The sequence below is a fragment of the Lepidochelys kempii genome, chromosome 25 (genome assembly GCF_965140285.1).
Source record: "Lepidochelys kempii isolate rLepKem1 chromosome 25, rLepKem1.hap1, whole genome shotgun sequence".
NCBI classification, from domain to species: Eukaryota; Metazoa; Chordata; order Testudines; family Cheloniidae; genus Lepidochelys; species Lepidochelys kempii.
In genome coordinates, this window is record NC_136404.1 from 13,517,225 (window position 1) to 13,534,921 (window position 17,697).

Consider the following 17,697-nt stretch of genomic DNA (forward strand, 5'->3'; position numbering starts at 1 on the left):
AAAGCCATGTCAAAATTGCTACTGGTCTACAACACACCTTGGCTTTGAAACAGCAAATTTTGATGAAAAACCCTTTAATAGAAAATGTTCTGGCTAGCTGTAATGGGGAGCCCCAAAACACAGGACACCCTATTTTCAGCACCATGTTCACTAACAATCCTCTCATCTTTCCCAGCCCCCATTATATAGTACTTGAGCATCTCAACTTTTCATGTATTTATCCTCACCACCCCTACTATTCTGCTCCTGTAACTGAGGAACAAAGAGGTTAAATGACTTGGCCAAGGTCATGCAGAGAATCTGTGTCAAAGGAGGGACTTAAATTCACTTTGCCTTAGGCTAGTGATCTAACCACTGAGCAGAACATGATGCTGAGTACAATGGCAGAAGCACTGGAACCCCAGGTCACAATGTGCAAAGCAAGGAGGCAGACTCAGCCCTGGGGCGCCGGGATCTGCCTCTGCAGGGTAGGCTTATTCTCTCAACTCTCTCCGCCCACCCCCCTTCCATGCATACACAGTAGTAATTTTGGGCACCTCTGTTACAGATTTTTCCCCATGTCCCCATACACCTCTGTGCAGCCCTGCTGTAGGCGCCAGAGAATGAAATGACAACATTCGAAGCTTGGGGCACTGTGTCAATCTCTCCCTTTCAGCTAAACTGCCCCAGGTTATTTCTCTACCCAGGAAGCAGGGGAACTGAGCCCATTTCCCTGCCTGAAACCTGTCCGGAATGAAAGGCACTGTCAAAACCCCAGGGTCACCTTTTCAGTTGCAAAATTGCCATTTGGCTGAATTCTGCTGGGAAAAGGGGCGCAGGCATGCAAACACAGAAAATTTCTGTGCTCCCCCAGCTCTGATGCCTCATGCATGGAACCAGAAAGTGCTGGAAACGGCACAAGGACGCGTTCTCCCACAGACCCAGTCCATAGCCTATTGAGCCACTAGGCGCCTTTCACCGATTTCAGGGGGCTCCGGTTCACGCCCCACCACCCCGCCCAAGGAAGCTGTGCTATGTTTGGAGAAGCATCCTCGCCTGATCCCTCCCATCCGTGCCCCTCACGAAGGGGATGTCCCGGGGTAGGGCTGGTGCTCAGTAGATGTATCTCGGCATTAACCTCCCTCGCTGGAACACCACAGCAGCGTGTGCTTCAGCATGGGGTGGCCCTGCGAGCAGTTACCTGGGGTCCCGGCAGGGTCCAGTCTGTGCTACTGCGGCCTCCCTGCTCCAGGACCCAAGTTAGGCAGGGTGAAGGTAACTTGTGGGTGTCCACACGAGCTGCAATCACACCCCCTGTCCCAGAGTGGGAAGTTACAGTCCAGGCCTATAGCCAAACCCAGACACCTGATGGGAAGGGGAGGGATCCCTCAGAGTAGGGCACTGGTCATTGTTCTTTGTGGCTATGGGCAGAAGGAGATATTGGTCTTCCAAGCTTCAGGTTTAATAAATCTCCAGCTGCTGGAGTAATTAAAAAAAACAACAAAAAAACCCCGGTGCAAACCCTTGGTGCATCGTGTTCAAATCTAAATGGGGTAGTGACCGGCTCAGAACAGTCAGAGGCCTTTATAAAAAGCCACTTCTTCACGGCCTAGACCCACCAGTCATTGCTAATCGCCTGCTCACTAAAAGCACCACGGGCAAAGGCGTGAGAACTAATTAATGCCCTCCCACAATCAGGGTGTTCTATCAACCCTGCTTGCTTCCTAATTAGCCTGGTGGGAAGAGGGATGAAACCTGCCCTCCTTAGTGACGAATTTTACTTGGGTTACCCCTAAAACTTCTTCGCACCATCTCTCCTGGGGCCTGATCCTGAGGTCAGGGGACATCTTTCCATGGACGTCAACATCCACTGGCTTGGACTCACCGGGATCGTATTCGGAGACGGCCTCAGACTCTGTTCTCCACCCCCCAGAGCTAACTACTGCTGGCTTCAGGGGGAATTAGATCAAGCCCATTCAGCTAGCGTAACTAGGAGCACAAGTGACCATTGGCCACATGCTGGGGTCAGAGGGGAAGAAAATCCACTCACTATCTCTTCCAAGGCCAGCAGCACCAGTAGGTAGGCCTGGTCTTCCTGCAGAAGGAACAGAACAGGAAAAGACTCCCAGTGCAATTTCCCCTCCAGTCTCTTGGGGCCTGGTTCCTGCTCAGTGTCCACAAGTCCTGGGCAGAGCAGGCCCATTGAAAGAAAGGGTCATCTTGCTGACCCTTCCAGAGCCCAGTGGCATTCCAGGTGTAGCCAATCAGAGCCCCTCACAGATGGCACCACCTCTGAGAGATGCTAGCAGGCTTCACCCGGGATAAAGAGTCTCCATTAATGCCAATAATGGGAGGTTTCCATGGTGTAATTTCACCTGGACCAGATCATACATTCCCATGAACCAGGCTCCTGAGCAGGAAGGAGACTCAACTGTCCCCCACTGCCACCTTAGAAACTCACCTCCCTCCACCCCTGAAAAAACAAACTGAGGCAAGCTTCATCTCAGTGACTGAGATTCTACTCATCCTGCTGCCAGGTGGAGGAGAATGATTTGCACAGGGGTCTGATGGAATTTGACCCAAAACTCTCCCCATCCACCTGCAATGGATCCCCATGAGAAATTGCCCTGCACCCATGTGCTTCTTTCATTGGGGGCTGTCCCTAAACTATGTAACACATGGTGGGGCGAGTGGGTTCTTCAGTTTGCATGTTTGTTTCCGAGTTACAAGGGCCACGTCTTGAAAATCACCAACCGCGCTATGTAATTTATGGACAGCCCCTTGGGAGAATTCCTTCAGGAACTAAGAGTGGAGAGGGATCTTAATTTCCATCAGGGAGCTGCCCATGCTTCCTTCATGGGTATCATATAGAGAGTGTGGGCCCAACCCTGCAGATTTCCCACTGGCTCACTTACACTCTATGACTAATATTAGCATCCCCAGCCTTGCAGATCAGTCCCAGCATGGTTCTCGCACTACACATTGTCTAGATGGTCCCATTCCATCCCATCCCCATTGAGTCCTGCACAGGGACGCATTAGATGGTGGTCTATGAACAAAGGATGCTCCTAACTCACGAAACACCAGCTCCCCTCGGAAGATGCCACACATCTAAAAGCTGAACTGAAATGGCAAGCCAACACATAGGTACGCACAACCTCCAGACAATGAATTATAAGCAACCCGATCTCCTAGCACTCCCCTCCTTCAGCCCCACTAAGGAAGAGAGACCAAGAGCCAGCACTACCCAAAGCCCACAGGTCTCATTCCTTCGGAGGGGCAGATTACTTCTCTGCAGCAGCAGCTGGATGCCAAACTCCAATCATGGGTCCATTCTTCTGTGTTTCAACCCAGACCTGCTCAAGTGGCCCAACTCCTAACCAGGTCAGCACGTCAGTTTGAAAGTTAGTGGTCTAATGGGGCCAACAAAAGGCAGCTTTCTGGTAGCCTGCAGGTTTAATTGAACTTGAATATTCAGCAATTCACCAACTCCCTGTTGGACTCAAAAGCTCTTGATATGCAGCCTCCCTTCTAATTCCTATCAATATCCCCAAGAGTTTTGCAGACTGCTCCAAAGGGGAATGCACATGGCTGTGCTCGGGGTGGGGGTAGGGTGATTTCTGAATCCTATTACAAAGCAAAAAACAATGACTTGTTAAATGATTTGTGTTTGTTGCAAATTATTTGAAAAATGAATAAATATGCCAGGAAGTCTCCTAGCCACCCTCATTAAAAATTATTCTAAGTAAAGAGAACGCACATCAATAAAGTCAGTGCATTAGTCTGTAAATGAATTAATTAGCATTTGATTACTAGGCATTACTCTCACTTAAAGGTTGGAGTGGCTGAGCAGTGAGTTACGCTGGCCATGGCAAGCGCTGGCTGACCCTCTGGATCTGTTCACTCTGATCCCAGGGATTCTGCGATCTGCTGTTAAACCGGGCTGGGGATTAGTGGAGTCACGCACTGCTCTCAATAATGTGGCGGATTTAGTTTTATGGAGAGGTAATTTCTCCCCTCCCCCACCCCCAAACACACACACACTTTTGTGCCTTTAAGCCGCTAGCTGCAAACCAAGAACCTTCTCATGAGATGACCCACAACGGACCCCCCAGCAACCCTACTCTAGGTGCATCACAGTTCACCCTGTCCTCGCACACTGCAATGAACGGGAATCTTCCCACTGATGTGAATGGAGTTTGGATTGGGCCCTGCGCAGCAGTTATCAAAGAGGGGCTAGGATAGTCTCCCCCAGATAAGGGCACCGTCCTGCATTCACCAAATTAGATGGGCCAGTCCTTACAAAGGGCCTGATCCTGAAGTGCACTTACTCATGCAAGTTAAGTAATAATAATGCCTCTTAAATGATGCTTTCATCCATACCTCTCAAAGTGCTTCACGTTGTACTGACAGGGAAATGGAGACAAAGCAGGGAAGTGACTGGCCCCTGGCCACTCAGCAGATCCGTGGTAGAGCTGGGAACAGAGCACTAGACCTGGGTTCTCTTGAGTAGCTGTCCCACTGGGCCAAACCCTGAAGTTTGCACATAGGCAAAGCTCCCACGGACTTCATTGTAACCTCCGCCTAAGTAAGGGCTCCAGCAATCAGCACCAACGGAAGCTTTACCGAAGTAAAGCATCAGAATCCAGCCTTCCTCTATTCCCTCCACAAGCTTAGAAGCAGTTCACAGTCCCAGCTCAATGTCCCGCAGACAGACGGGGACATCTACTAAAAGAGGGAGACTTGCAACAAATCATCCAAAAGGAGAGGAGGCAGCCTGCATGGGGTGATTCTGCGCCACTGAAGTCAATGGGAATTTTCTCATTGATTTCTAGGAGCATCAAGCCCCTACCGTGCTTAGCTCTTTCTGAAATGGATCACAAGAGGCAGCAGCTGCGCAAATTAACCCCCCTAAAGGTCTCAAGGCTGGGGTTGGGTTTTAGTTTTCTGGCAAGGGCGTCTTTGTTTTATTCCTTGGTTTTGTTTAAAAAAAAAATCACAAGCTTGAAAGTCAGTAACAATCATATCAGTATAACGGGGGGCGGGTGGGGAGGGAAAAACATGCAAATATTGAACTATTCAAAACCATGCCTTGGGTAGATCCAAACTCATATTTACATACAGAAATAAAATACAGTGGGAACGATCAGCTTGGAATATAAATAGCTTACACTGAAATTTCTGCAGCTGCCATCTGCTGCGTAGTATCGGAAAGTAACATCGAACGCAGCCAAGGAAGGTTAATTTAAAAAAAAAAAAAAAAAAAGAGAAAAAGGAACAATGATCAGCGTGTGTGCGTGCACATGTGGGTACCCACATGTGCACGTGTGTGTGAGCAGGGTGGTGGGGATATTGGCTCATACAATCCCCACACACACACACAAAAACTACACACATGCAGAGAACCTGATGCAACCTTCATATCACATAAAAGGACAAATAAGAAAGGTCTCTGTGTGGGGGAGGGGTTGTTTGGGCTAGGGGAAAACACACACACTCTCTCTCTGCCTTCCTAGTTTTGCTGAATTCTAGTTCCAGAACCACAGGGAAAGGGAGGGAAGCAACAGGAGGTGGCAAAAGAAAACAGTTTGCTCCCCAATTTAAAAAAATAAATAAATAAATAAAATAAAGAAACCAGGGACCCAGACTAGCACCCTTGTCTGGAGCCGGTGTCTGATTTCCCGGCACGCCAGCCCAGGGGAAAGGTGTTTGAGAAACACTGCAATAGCTTCCAGAGTCACAGATTGCAGATTTCCCTGGACAAGACTGGCGAGATGCACAACCCCCCCCTCCCCAGACCACTGTCTGATGCACAACCCTCCCCCCCCCACCCCCAACCACTGACTTGATTATTCTAATCAGTCTGCAGCGACAGAGAAACAGAATCATAATGGGGTTGGGGGGTGGGGGAATTCCCACCGCTCTGGCTGTTTGTCAGGCCAGATTCTCGGTGCGTATCACATAATAAGCGGAGAGGGCTTGGTCCCGGTTTATCTATGGCCAAGTGAGCCGTCCCCACCAGTGGGTTTCTCCCCCATGCTTCTCTTCTGTGGATCTTAATGGTGTAACCCTGGTTGTCTCTGCTCCAGCAAAGCCGTCTCCTACGCACTAGGAATCCGCCTGTGCTGAGGCCACTAACGAACCCAGAGGCCGTTCATGCAGCATCTTAACAAGCACAGCTCCTGCGCGAAGGTTGCTGCCCTCCAGACACAGGTTATAAGCCATGAGGGAAAGGATGAGCCACACAAACACGGTGTGTTGTTCTCCCCTTCTGCACCTCCGGCCCTGCTGCATAGGGCGCTCAGAGACAAGGTCAGGCCAGGACCCAGTCGTTGCCTTTGATTTTGCACACTTCATTTCCCACCTCCTCCCGACAGTGGTCAGACCAGTTTGTGCAATGCTCAGAACCAGGTTCCCACCTCCCTGTGCGAGCCACTGTGGTGGTTACTGGCCCTGCTGCTCCCTGCAGTGGCTTGCTGCTGCTCTGGATAATCCCAAATGGTTATTAACACACCACAGTGTCCTTGCCACAAGGGAGAAGCCAGCTTGATGCTGAGAAAAGGACTGTTCTCCTGTGGGTGCATTCCTGCTAAGCGATGTGGAGGCAGCCTGGCAGGGGTTAAATACTGTTGCAGCTTTTAAACAAAGTAGATCAGACTGTCCCCCCTCCCACTTCTGCAGAGCGCAGAGATGAAGGAAGTGTGTGTGGGTGGGGCGGGGGGGTTTGGACAGTGCATCTTCTGGATGCCATAGCTACTTCTGGGAAGCCTCAAGTCAGCAGCCAGAGGCAAAAATCTTCTGGATCAGAGGGAAGCGTCTCCCATCTGTGATGGAAGCAACCACTGCTCCAAGCTAGCCCCTTCCAGAGCTATAGAAGCCCCTTCCCCAGAGGAAGGAGAGCCCCCAGGGGCAGATCTATCTAAACTGCACTCTGGGGCTGGGGGAAGTAAAGCAGCCTCTCTAGCGCAAGAGCCTAATCCGAAGGCCATTGGGAAGATCCCCATGGACTTCGGAGCGGTCGCAGAGGGAGCTTTTCACATTGATTGGGCATTAAAAGCTGCCCCGGTAACCTCAGAGGGACCGAGTGATATTTTCATGCCTGGCACGCTGGGTCAGGCCGAAGGTCCATCTAGCCCAGTGTCCTGTCTTCTGACAGTGGCCAATGCCAGGTGCTTCAGAGGGAATGAACAGAACAGGTCATCATCAAGTGATCCATTCTGTCACCTATTCCCAGCCTCTGGCAAACAAAAAAGAATTTTTTAAGTGATAAATTTGAGGCTCATTTTATTGGCCTTCTGAGCCACTAGAGTCACAGCTGGGTCACGTCGTCAAGCTTTACTCTTCAACCACTAGGGCTAGAAACGTCTTTAAAAGCAAGCCAGCAAGCTGAAATTCTGATGCAATCCCCAGACTCCAGGAGCTGGAGCTTTAAGAGAGATCAACGTTGCGAAACTTGGCAGAGCCCTATCCAACAATCCCTGCCCTCTCTCTGCCTGTCAGCCAGTCAAGGAGGAGAGAAATTAGAGATCAAAGAGGCCAGTGGGGTCATCTTTTCCCGCCCCACCAGATAGCGCAGGGTTGTTCCCTAAAGCGTCCCTTCTCCTCATTACTGAGGAGGCTGCGCCCTGCTCATGCCTCAGAACCGGTCCTGACACAGCAGGGATTCAGCCTTGCCGCATCGTTCTCCCAGCTCTACATGCCATCAGCTGTGCCCACCACTTCCACCCCTGCCCCCGTTCGGTAGGGCAGAGGGGGTCTTTGTGCTGCACTGCATCAGCCGGACCAACCCGCACACCTCACATCAAGTCTGAGCCTGACAGGAACGGCCTGCGAGGGGCCCCCCACAGCTCACTCAAAGGCAGCTGGGTCTTGGGACCCAGCGTGGAGATGAGAAACCGACTGGCAAGTGCTCCCAGGCAAGCAGGGGGGAGGGGAGGGGGAAGAAGGGATGGGTGCACAGGGATAACCCACCTCCCAGCAATGCCTTCAGCAGGGCCCCGGAGATGCCACCGGCATGCCTCATCCCCACCACTTCTCTGAAGAACATACAACTTGCCAGTCACTCACAGCCTCCTGAGGGGACGCACGGCAGCCACCACCTCCAGGCACGTCCATGCAGGGAACGATCAGCAAATGAGACCCATCCTGGGGGAGTCGGATGAGTCTTGTCCCTCCGCCACACACACACACACACAAAAAGCCTGGGATGGACATGCCGTTACCCCAGGGGAGCATCCCACGCCCCTCATGGTGGCCTCTGATCCCCCCCCCACCCCTCCCTGCCCACCCCCTCCCAGCAGGGCAGGGGAGCGGCAGATGGGCTTATAAGAAGGGCAGCAGAGAGGTGAGCGGGAGCTCCCTCTCGCCCAGCAGCGTGTCCCGCTTGAGGCTGCTGCCCTTGTTGACCACCTTGACCTTGAGGGCCATCTTCTTGACGCTGCCAGCTCCCAGGCAGTCGAAGAAGAAGTCCTCATTGAAGACAGGGCTGCGGCTGTTCTTGATGATGGTGCTGCGTTGCTTCTGCACCTTGCCCGGGTTGAGGCAGAGGGAGACGCAGCAGTTGATGGCCCGGGCGTCGCACAGCTTGTCGAACAGCTCCTCGGCCGCGATGACCCGCACCCGCAGCCGGGCGTTGGCGGCGTCGTACTCGGCCGTGAGCCGCACGCTGCCCCCTTTGCTCAGCCGGACGGTGTGCTCCCTGGGCAGGCGGTCCGGCGAGTCCAAAGGCAGGAGGGACGGGGGCGGGGCGCCCCCCGCTGGGGGCGTGGGGCACCGAGCGCGCCGCTGCAAGCTGGGGCTGGTGTCGGCCGAGCTGTCGTCGGTGGAGAGGGAGCTGTTCCGGGCCACCGGGTGCTTGAGCTTGATGACCTTGGCCTGGCTGTCCTGGCTGAAGATTTTGAGCAGGGAGACGGAGCGGGACAGCAGCGGTGAGCTGAAGGGCGAAGACTCAGCCGAGGAGCAGGTGTCGCTCTCCCCGCCGCTGAAGTAGCGGTAGGGGTTCCTCAGGGACATGCCGATGTCGGAGGGGGTCAGGCGGGCGCTCTCCCCGTTCACCTTGCCCCCGGCTGCCCCCTTGCGTGGGGAGCTGGGCGAGGACGCCTGCGACTGGCACAGGCTGCCGTGCTCGCTGTGGAAGAGGGACTCCTTGCGCCGGGTGTGGGGGCTCTCCATGAGGGTGGCGAAGCCATAGGAGGTCTGGGCCTTGGGCACGTAGGGGAGGGACATGGCCGTCTGGGCCTGGGGGTCGGCATTGGTGCTGAAGTCCTCCTCCGAGGCCCACTCGTCGGCGCTCTCGATCTGGATGATGTGCCGGCTGGCGGCCTTCAGCAAGTTCTTGCTCTCCGAGGCAGCCTTGACCGGCAGGCGGGGGCTGCGCTGGGGCTTGCGGGCTGACAGGTTCTGCTCCGAGGCCGAGGTGCCAAGGTTGGGCTTGGCTTTCCCCTCTGCCCCCTCGGCTTCGGGCGGCACCGTTGTGAGCTTGGGCGGGATGAAGAAATCTGGGATCTTATCAGGGGTCAGCACGTTGCTGTACAGGGGGCCCTTGGACTGCTTATCCCCCGAGTCGCTGGCCCGGGCAGCACCGTTCTCCACTGAGCCACGGATCCTCTCCAAGAGCCACATGCTGCTTCTCCTGGGCTGGGGGGAGGGAAGAAGCCAAGGAGGGTGGAGTGGGGTTTAGACCCCCCTGTCACTCACCCTCTGTAAGATAAACAAGCAAAGCCCAAGGGGCTCATCACGCCCAGGGTCAGAAACAGAGTTTAGGGTCACAGGGGGTGGGAGGGTCTGGAATGGCAAATAATTGGGGCCCCCCTTCTGTGGGGCTCAGGGGGGATTGGAGCCTTACTATGGGGCTCTGGGGGGGGGGTTGGGCCCCCACCCTTCTGTTGGGTTCAGGGGGATTGGAGCCCTTACTATGGGCCTCAGGGGGAATTGGGGCCCCCATCCCTCTGTGGGGCTGGGGAGAATTTGGGTCCTTATAATGGGGCTCAGGGGGGATTTCCCCCCCCACTCTTCCACAGGGTTATGGGGGGTTGGAGCCTTACTATGGGGCTTGAGTAGGGGGGATTGGCACAGCCCCTTTTGTGGGGCTCCTGGGGGGATTGGGGGCCCGTATCTGTGAGGTGCGGGGGAAGGGGATTGCCCCCTCCCTGGGAGGTGTGGGAAGGTCGGTGTATCTGCCAGCCCTACCTTGCTGCAGGGGGCTGGAATTCAGAGCGGGTTTGGGGCGCCCCCACCCCATCTCCTCCCAATCACCCCGATCCAACCTGCTGCTTCACCACCACCCCGCCCCCCGCTCCGAGCAAACCTGCCACGACTCGCCCGAGCCGCGGTATTTCCCCGGCCAACTTCTGGGCCCGGCCGGCCGAGCGGAGCCGTCTGGAGCCAGTGGCTCCCGGCCGCCCTGAGTCACTCGCCCAGCCCTGGCTGCAGCCCGCGGGGTCTATCAACCAACCCTCCCCCGAGCTCTGCAAACACTTCGCTGGCTGCAGAGTCCGCTCGGGGGTGGGGCGGGGGTGTCCAGCCCCCCTTGGCCACTGGGTCCCCCCCACATCTGACCTGGATTTGAAATCCATCCCCCCACCCCCAGCCCCAGCGCATTAGCGCTCCCGGCGCCACCTGCCAGCCCCGGGGCCACCAGCACCCATAGGACCGACAGACGCAGTTAACTTCTCTCCGCTGCAGAGCCCCGGCTCCCGGGAATGTCTCGCGTCGCCTCCCCCCGGCCGGGCTGGGCTGGGCCGGGCCGGGCCGAGCCGAGCCAGCCGCCGAAAATCGATGCCCCCCGGCGGAGGGAAACAAGCAGCATCCGCAGCGCCCAGCCCCCCGGGGAGGGAGGCCGGGCCCGGCCGCGCTTCTGCTCTGCCCTCGGGGCCACTCGCCAGCCGCTGGCCCCCTCCAGGGGCGCCCGGGCTCGCCCCCGCGTCCCACCCGCCTGCCTGGCCCCGCCGCGGGCAGCCAGCGAGGGCGCACCGGGCTCGCCTCGTGGCCGGTGATCTCCTGGCGGAGACGGGGCATTTGAGCGCACGCCGGTCAGTTGCGGAGGGGCCAGCCTGGGATTAGGGGTCCCCGCTCCCCCACCTCGCAGCCATGCCCCCGGCTCCACCACGGGCGTGACGTTTTCAGGTGGGCACCTGTGGCTGGCGTCCCGCGGGCGGCCCCTGGCCGGCCTCCAACTAACTTCTTTGGGTGCGGGGGGGAGAAGAGCAGGACGGCTCCCCTGTAACCCTCCTGTTCCGGATGCTACGAAGGAAAGATACCCCGCGCAGTTACGCCATCTGGGTTTTGCTCAGGGCTGGTTCGCGTTGAGGGGCCCCCAGGCGCGCCCCCCCCCCCAGACCTGCGAGCAATGAACCCCAGCTGCGGGGGGGGGGGGCGCCCCCCAGACCGGCACGCAGCGCACACCCCCGGCTGCCTACCTGCCGGCGGGGGATCCGCAAGCCGAGCCAGAGGTGGGGGGCAGGCAGCCGGTCCGCGGCTGGCTCGGGGCTAGGAATGAGGTGCCCGAGCCCCGCCGCTCCCTTTTATACCCGCTCTCCTGCCACAATTCATTCATTACGGGCGCCAGAAACCTCCCCAACACAGACCTCAGCAACCGAGCCGTATTCCTCCTAACACAGCTGCCCCCGGCTTTTTCGGCTGCTCCTGCGCCTCGCCACGCGCTCCGGAGCGCACAGAGCTCCTCGCTCCCGCTGGCTGCGCGCAATGGCCCGGCTGAGGGGGCTAGAGGAGAGACACCGCCTGCAACCGGGGCCGCTGCTGCCTCGCCTGCTTTTCCTTCTCCTCCCAGGCAATTGCAGCTTTCCCCAGGGCCTGGGAGGTGGGCAGAGTCCTTTCCTAAGGGCCAGGCGAGGTCCTGGGGCTAAGCAGATCTCCTGCTGCGGGAAGAATTTGGTGGGACCCTTCTCCTCTGTGTGTGGACAGCATTGTGCAGAGGGCCAGGTGCCTGAAGGGAGTCTCATCTTCCCCTGATGCACCGGCTGTTGGCCACTGTCTGAGGTCAGGCACAGAACTTGTCAGCCCAAGGATCCTGCCCAAGCCTAGCTCATCTCAGCCCCTGTGCCCCACTCTCTCTCTCAGGCTGGTAGGACAGCTCGGGGCTGGGATGGATTCGCAGCAGTGCAAATCAGACAAGAGCCAGGCCCCCGCGATCTAGCAGCGCTCTGAAGAAGAGAGCAGAAGGATGACCACATGGGTTTAGGAGTCGGGGACTCTGAAGTTCCATTCCCAGCTCTGCTACTGGCTCCCTGTGTGGCCTCGGCCAAGTCACTTACCTTCCCTGTGCTTCAGTTTCCCCATCTGCAACGTGGAGCTAATGAATCTTGTCTTCCTCATTGCCAGTCTTGGAGGCTTTTGCACAGTTCTCCTCCCTCCCATCCCGAATTCCTAGTAAGGCCGGGACACCCAGGTCCTTTAGACACGTGGAATAGACAGACGAGACAGGATTCGCCTTCCTGGGTTTCAATAAAGGAGTCGTAGGAGCAGATTTGGAGACAGGCATTCTGGGCCCAGGGCCCTGGAATCTGCAATCTGTGTCTACTGAATTCAATGGTTTCAGAGTGGTAGCTAGCTCAGTAAGTACTAATTAACGTAAGGGCTTTGTTAAAGCCTCACCTGAAAACCCCCCCTTCCCCCTGCTTGCCATGCACCGAAACCGAGACACATCCAAAGCGGCTCTGGCACGGGTACCTAAGGGTGCTCCATGGGAGGGAAGTGTAATATCCCCCACCAAGCACTTCAGCTCACCAGAGTGCTTCACAAAAGTCAATAGTCCTCCAAGGACCAGGCATCAAAGCTCAAGTACTTGCAGAGTGTAAGTGGTTTGATATTGTAGATGGCAGAACGGGGTGGGGAAGAGGACGGTGCTGCATGTGATACATTTCGCTAATGTCCAGCAAGAATCACCCTGGGAGGGGACAGGTGTCAGGAGGGCGGGGGGGGGGGTCTTGATAGGTTTGCTGGGGTAAATACCACACGGATCCTTTGTGTTTCAAGATGGAATAAGGGGACAAAGAGCAGGGCTTTGCATGTCTTTTTAAATCAAGATAATCGATGTAACGCTGATAAAAATGGACCAAATCTACCATCCTGGAGAGGGAAGGTCTTGGTACAGCTGGGGCAGTACCAGAGCAAGATGCCCTGCCCACACTGCAGGGCAGAGAGCCTCCCGAGGGCTGCAAGAAGCATGCCACTCACTCCTTAGCCTCACCACTGAGGCTGCCAGTTGTAGGCAGGGCTGGGTGATGTCCATCAGCAAATGGATCAAGGCCCAGCAAACTCATTTCACGTAGGCCATCCACCAGCCAACTCGCATCACTCACTGGCTGCAAACTGGGCTAACCCGGATAGTGCAGACAGGGCCTAGGCTGCATTATGGAAGATTTCGTCTTCTTCTGGCATATGTGGCCTCTTTGGCAGACAGGCTGCTGGGTGAGATGGCCCGTGGGTAACATCAATTTTCAAAACAGGCTCCAAAAGTGAGCCTAGCTATTTGTCACGACTAGGAGTGGGTAGTCTGACCTAGTGGTCAGAGCAGAAGTCAGCTACCAGGAGGTCAGAGTCCAAGATAGGCCAGAGGGCAAACTGCAAGTGGGGTGTCAGGAGTTAGGCAGGGTCAGGTTACCAGGAGAACAGAAGCAGGAGACAACTTGAGAGCAGAACCACGGCTTGATAACCAGAGTCAGGCCTGCTCAGGATACCAGGAAGTCAAGCCGCAGGAGCGGGAAGCGCAAGGCACACGGCCCTGAGCAAGGTGGATCCCAGTTGCATGTACAATCTCCTCTTCATATGCTGGGTCTAAAGAGGGGCTGTGAGCCAATCAGGGCCCCCAGTGTTCGGCCAATCAGCTCCCAGGACTGGGGTCCACTGTCGGAGTTCAGCTCCTATTGAGACAACAGTTAGCAGGTCTCTGGGTGCCCCGATGGAGCCTGCTAATGCCAAAGCACCCTGTGGACCAGCATTCGAGACCTATGGTTCCTGACCCAATCACAGGCCAATGAGCCTAACTTCAGTACCAAGCAAACTGGCAGAAACTTTAGTAAAGATCAGACCCTGAGATGAAGAGTCAACAGGGCTTTTGTAAAGGGAAATCATGCCTCACCTATACAGGAGAATTCTTTGAGGGTGACAAGCATGTGAACAAAGGTGACTCACTGGATGTAGTGTACTTGGACTTTGAGAAAGCCTTTGACAAGGTCCCACACCAAAGGCAAGATCTTAAGCAAAGTGAGCAGTCATGGGGTAAGAGGGAAGGTCTTTCATGATCAGTAACTGTTTAAAAGGCAGAAAACAAAGGGGAGGAATAAATGATCAGTTTTCACAATGGAAAGTGGTAACTAGTGGCATCTCCCAAGGATCTGTGCTGTTCAAGTCAACATATTCATAAATGATCTGGAAAAGCAGGTGAACAGTGAGGTGGCAAAATTTGCAGATGATACTAAATCACTCAAAAATAGTTACGTCCAAAGCTGATTGCAAAGAGTACTAAAGGGACCTCATGAAACTGGGTGACTGGGCAACAAAATGGCAGATGAAATTCATTATGGATAAATGCAAAGTAATGCACACTGGAAAAACATAATCCCAACTATACATGTACAATGATGGGGTTTAAATTGGTTGTTTCCACTCAAGAAAGAGATCTTGGAGTCATCGTGGATAGCTCTCTGAAAACATCTTTTCAGTGTGCAGTGGCAGTCAAAAACACTAACAGAAGGAATCGATAATAAGACAGGAAATATCACAATGCCACTATATAAATCCATGGTGTGCCCACAGCTTGAATACTGTGTGCAGATCTGATCACCCCATTTTAAAAAGGGAAAGGTACAGAGAAGGGCAACAAAAATGAGTAGAGGAATGGAACAACTTCCGTTCGAGGAGAGATTAAAAAGATTTGGACTGTTCATCTTAGAAAAAAGTTGACTAGAGGGGGATATGCTAAAGATGTGTAAAATGATGAATGGCTGGAGAAAGTCAGTAGAGAAGTGTTATTTACCCCTTCACCTAACACAAGAACCAGGGGTCATGCAATGAAATTAATAGGCAGCAGGTTTAAAACAAACATCAGGAAGTATTTCTTCACACAATGCACAGTCAACCTGTGGAACTCCTTGCCAAGGGATGTGGTGAAGGCCAAAAATATGACTGGATTCAAAAAAGAACTAGGTAAGTTATTGGAGGATAGGTCCATCAATGGTTATTAGCCAAGATGGTCAGGGACACAGCCCCATGCTTTGGGTGTCACTAAACCTCTGACGGCCAGAAGCTGGGAGTGGATGACAGGGGATTGCCCTGTTCTGTTCATTCTCTGTGAAGCACTGACAGGACACTGGGCTAGATAGACCATTGGCCTGACCCAGTATGGGCGTTCTTATGTCTAATACAGAAGGGAAAGTTCTGTGTTCTTGTGCTGAATCAGCCAGGAGTTGTTCTCTGCTTCCTCCAGGCTCTTCAATATATTGCATTAGGTCAGGGATACCGTAATTACTCCTCTCCTTGCAGCAGCATGGCTGAACGGTGCATTTTATCATCCACGCCTTGGGTATAGGTAGATTAAGGCTAAACATGGGCTGGATGAGTCAACAGAACCCTCCACATAAATCTCTCGGAGCTACCAGACCAGCCTTCCATTCTCCCTTCTAGCCTGCCAGCAGCAAGATGGACGGAACCAGGGACCCAAGCCTGTGAGGCGCTGGGCACTCCTGCAATGTTCAGAGCACCCTGCCCTCCCCTTGAAGCCTCCGAAAATTGAAGGCACCCAGCACCTTGCAGATCTGGGCTCCAAATCAGCCCATATGTGTCTGTGGGTCAGGGTGAACCAAGGCTGTTCACATCCCTGAGGGACCCATGGGCCTTAGACCACACCCACCCCTCAGGAAAGCAGTTTCCCCTCCTCTTTTCTTCCCTGCACAAGTTATTTAGATCGGTGAACAGCTCCCATGCCCCCCTGCCCCCAACATCTCCTGAAAGCGAGCTGCTCGCTCTATAGAAGAGCAAACTTGGGTGATGATTTATGAGGTGTCTTAGCACATTGTGCCGCATGACGGCGGAACAAGACTTAACGAGCCGCAGACCTTTAACACAAACAACAAGACGGGATTTGTGCTCTTTCCCCGGTGTATGTGAAGATCCTTTGCCACCTAATTGGCAGCCAGCAGCCAGGAGACGTCTCTGGGAGAAGGATTCAGCTGAGAGCCAGGTGCCATTATTTTGGCAAATAGTAAATTTGCTGAAAAATACCTGTTGGGGGCATTTAAACCGATCTGCGAGGCTTCCGCTGGAAATAAACAGAAATGGTTTCCTGGAAAAGTAGAAACGGTTCATTTCAGCCATTTCAAAATGTCCGTTTGTTTAGGATTGTAGCTAATTTTCGATAGCAAGAAAGGGTGAAAACACCTCAAAAGACCCAAAACTAATTGAACCGTTTCATTTTAGGCCTTGTGCCCCTGTCATGCAGACAGTCAGTGCTTCATTCCTGACACCCCCCCACCCCTGATCTGTGGCTCAGTGCTTGTGCCACAAATCCTCCTTTTCTTTTTGCGGATACAGACTAACACGGCTGCTACTCTGAAACCACACAGTCTGGTTTCCCAGCTCCCACAGACCTCAGAGTTACGAACACCAGAGTGAAGAATTGACCGGCCAACCACACACCTCATTTGGAACCGGAAGTACACAAGCAAGCAGCAGCCGAGACACTCCCCCGCCCGCCCCGAAAAAGCAAATACCATGTTAAACATAACCTAGTAAAGGAAAAGAGCATTTTTCTTCTGCATAGTAAAGTTTCAAAGCTGTGTTCAGTCACTGTTCAGCTGTAAACTTTTTAAAGAACAACCATAAAGTTTTGTTCAGAGTTACAAACAACCTCCGGTCCGGAGGGGTTCATAACGCTGAGGTTCTGCCACTGTGTGTTCAGGACTGCTTTGCAGGTGTGTGTGACTGGTGGGGTGACCACACAGTGCGGAGTCCATCCTGGTGCGGGAGGGTATGAGGGGAGGGGTTGCTGTGGCCAGATGGGAGGGGTCTCAGGCGGGCAAGCTGGGGATATCATGGAGATGCTGTGTCAGGGCCGGGGGAAAGAGAGAGAATCCCCTAAAACCTACTGCAGAGCCAGCCTTGGACTCTGCTGCAGGCAGTACGGTAGCGCGTGGCTGGAGGGGAGAGAGAGAGGGGCGGATCAGGAGGGGAGGGGAGGCCAAAGGAAAGGAGGGCAATTAACAAAAGGCTGCTGTTTGCCTTTTCTCAGCCTGTGCAGGGAAGAAGGCAAATAAAGCACAGAAATGGTTGAGTTCCCCTGAGATAAACAAAGAGCATTGGACATGGTCCAACCCTACCCATCTCCACAGCCGGTGCAGAGCCAGCAGTTAATGGGGCACACAGAGGGGGCAGAGCTCCCACAGAAACTGACCTCCAGCTCTCTGGGTGATGAGCGTGCCAGGTCTCAGCTCCTCGCTCAGGAAAGGGGGATCAAGTAAAAGGGGGTGGCCATGAGGCAGGAGGCTGGCTACAGATTCTGAGTTAAAGTGAAAACCAGACTAGTGGGTGGGGACTGGGGAACCCCGGGAACTGAGTGTGCCAGTTCTCAGCAAGGGAAGCTGCAGGCAGGTATCCACACAGTCAACTCTGGGAGCGTTGGGGAGATGTGTTTATAGACAGAGATTCACAACCAGAGATGGGAGCAGGAAGGTTCTTGGAAGCCCCACTGACTGCATGCACCGA

General features: G+C 54.3%; 1 protein-coding gene across 2 annotated transcripts; it reads right to left on the reverse strand.

Moving 5' to 3' along the window:
* Positions 1-8,283: 8,283 nt before the first annotated feature.
* C2CD4C (C2 calcium dependent domain containing 4C) lies at positions 8,284-11,679 on the reverse strand. 2 transcript variants are annotated; one of them, XM_073324112.2, is made up of 2 exons: positions 11,397-11,679; positions 8,284-9,615 (listed from the first exon to the last, which is right to left on the reverse strand). In XM_073324112.2, the coding sequence occupies exon 2, from the start codon at positions 9,598-9,600 to the stop codon at positions 8,302-8,304; it is 1,299 nt and encodes a 432-aa protein (XP_073180213.1). In that variant the 5' UTR covers positions 9,601-9,615; positions 11,397-11,679; the 3' UTR covers positions 8,284-8,301. The 2 variants fall into 2 exon arrangements, with proteins under 2 accessions (XP_073180213.1, XP_073180212.1); XM_073324111.2 differs by having other exon boundaries at positions 8,284-9,678.
* Positions 11,680-17,697: the final 6,018 nt, after the last annotated feature.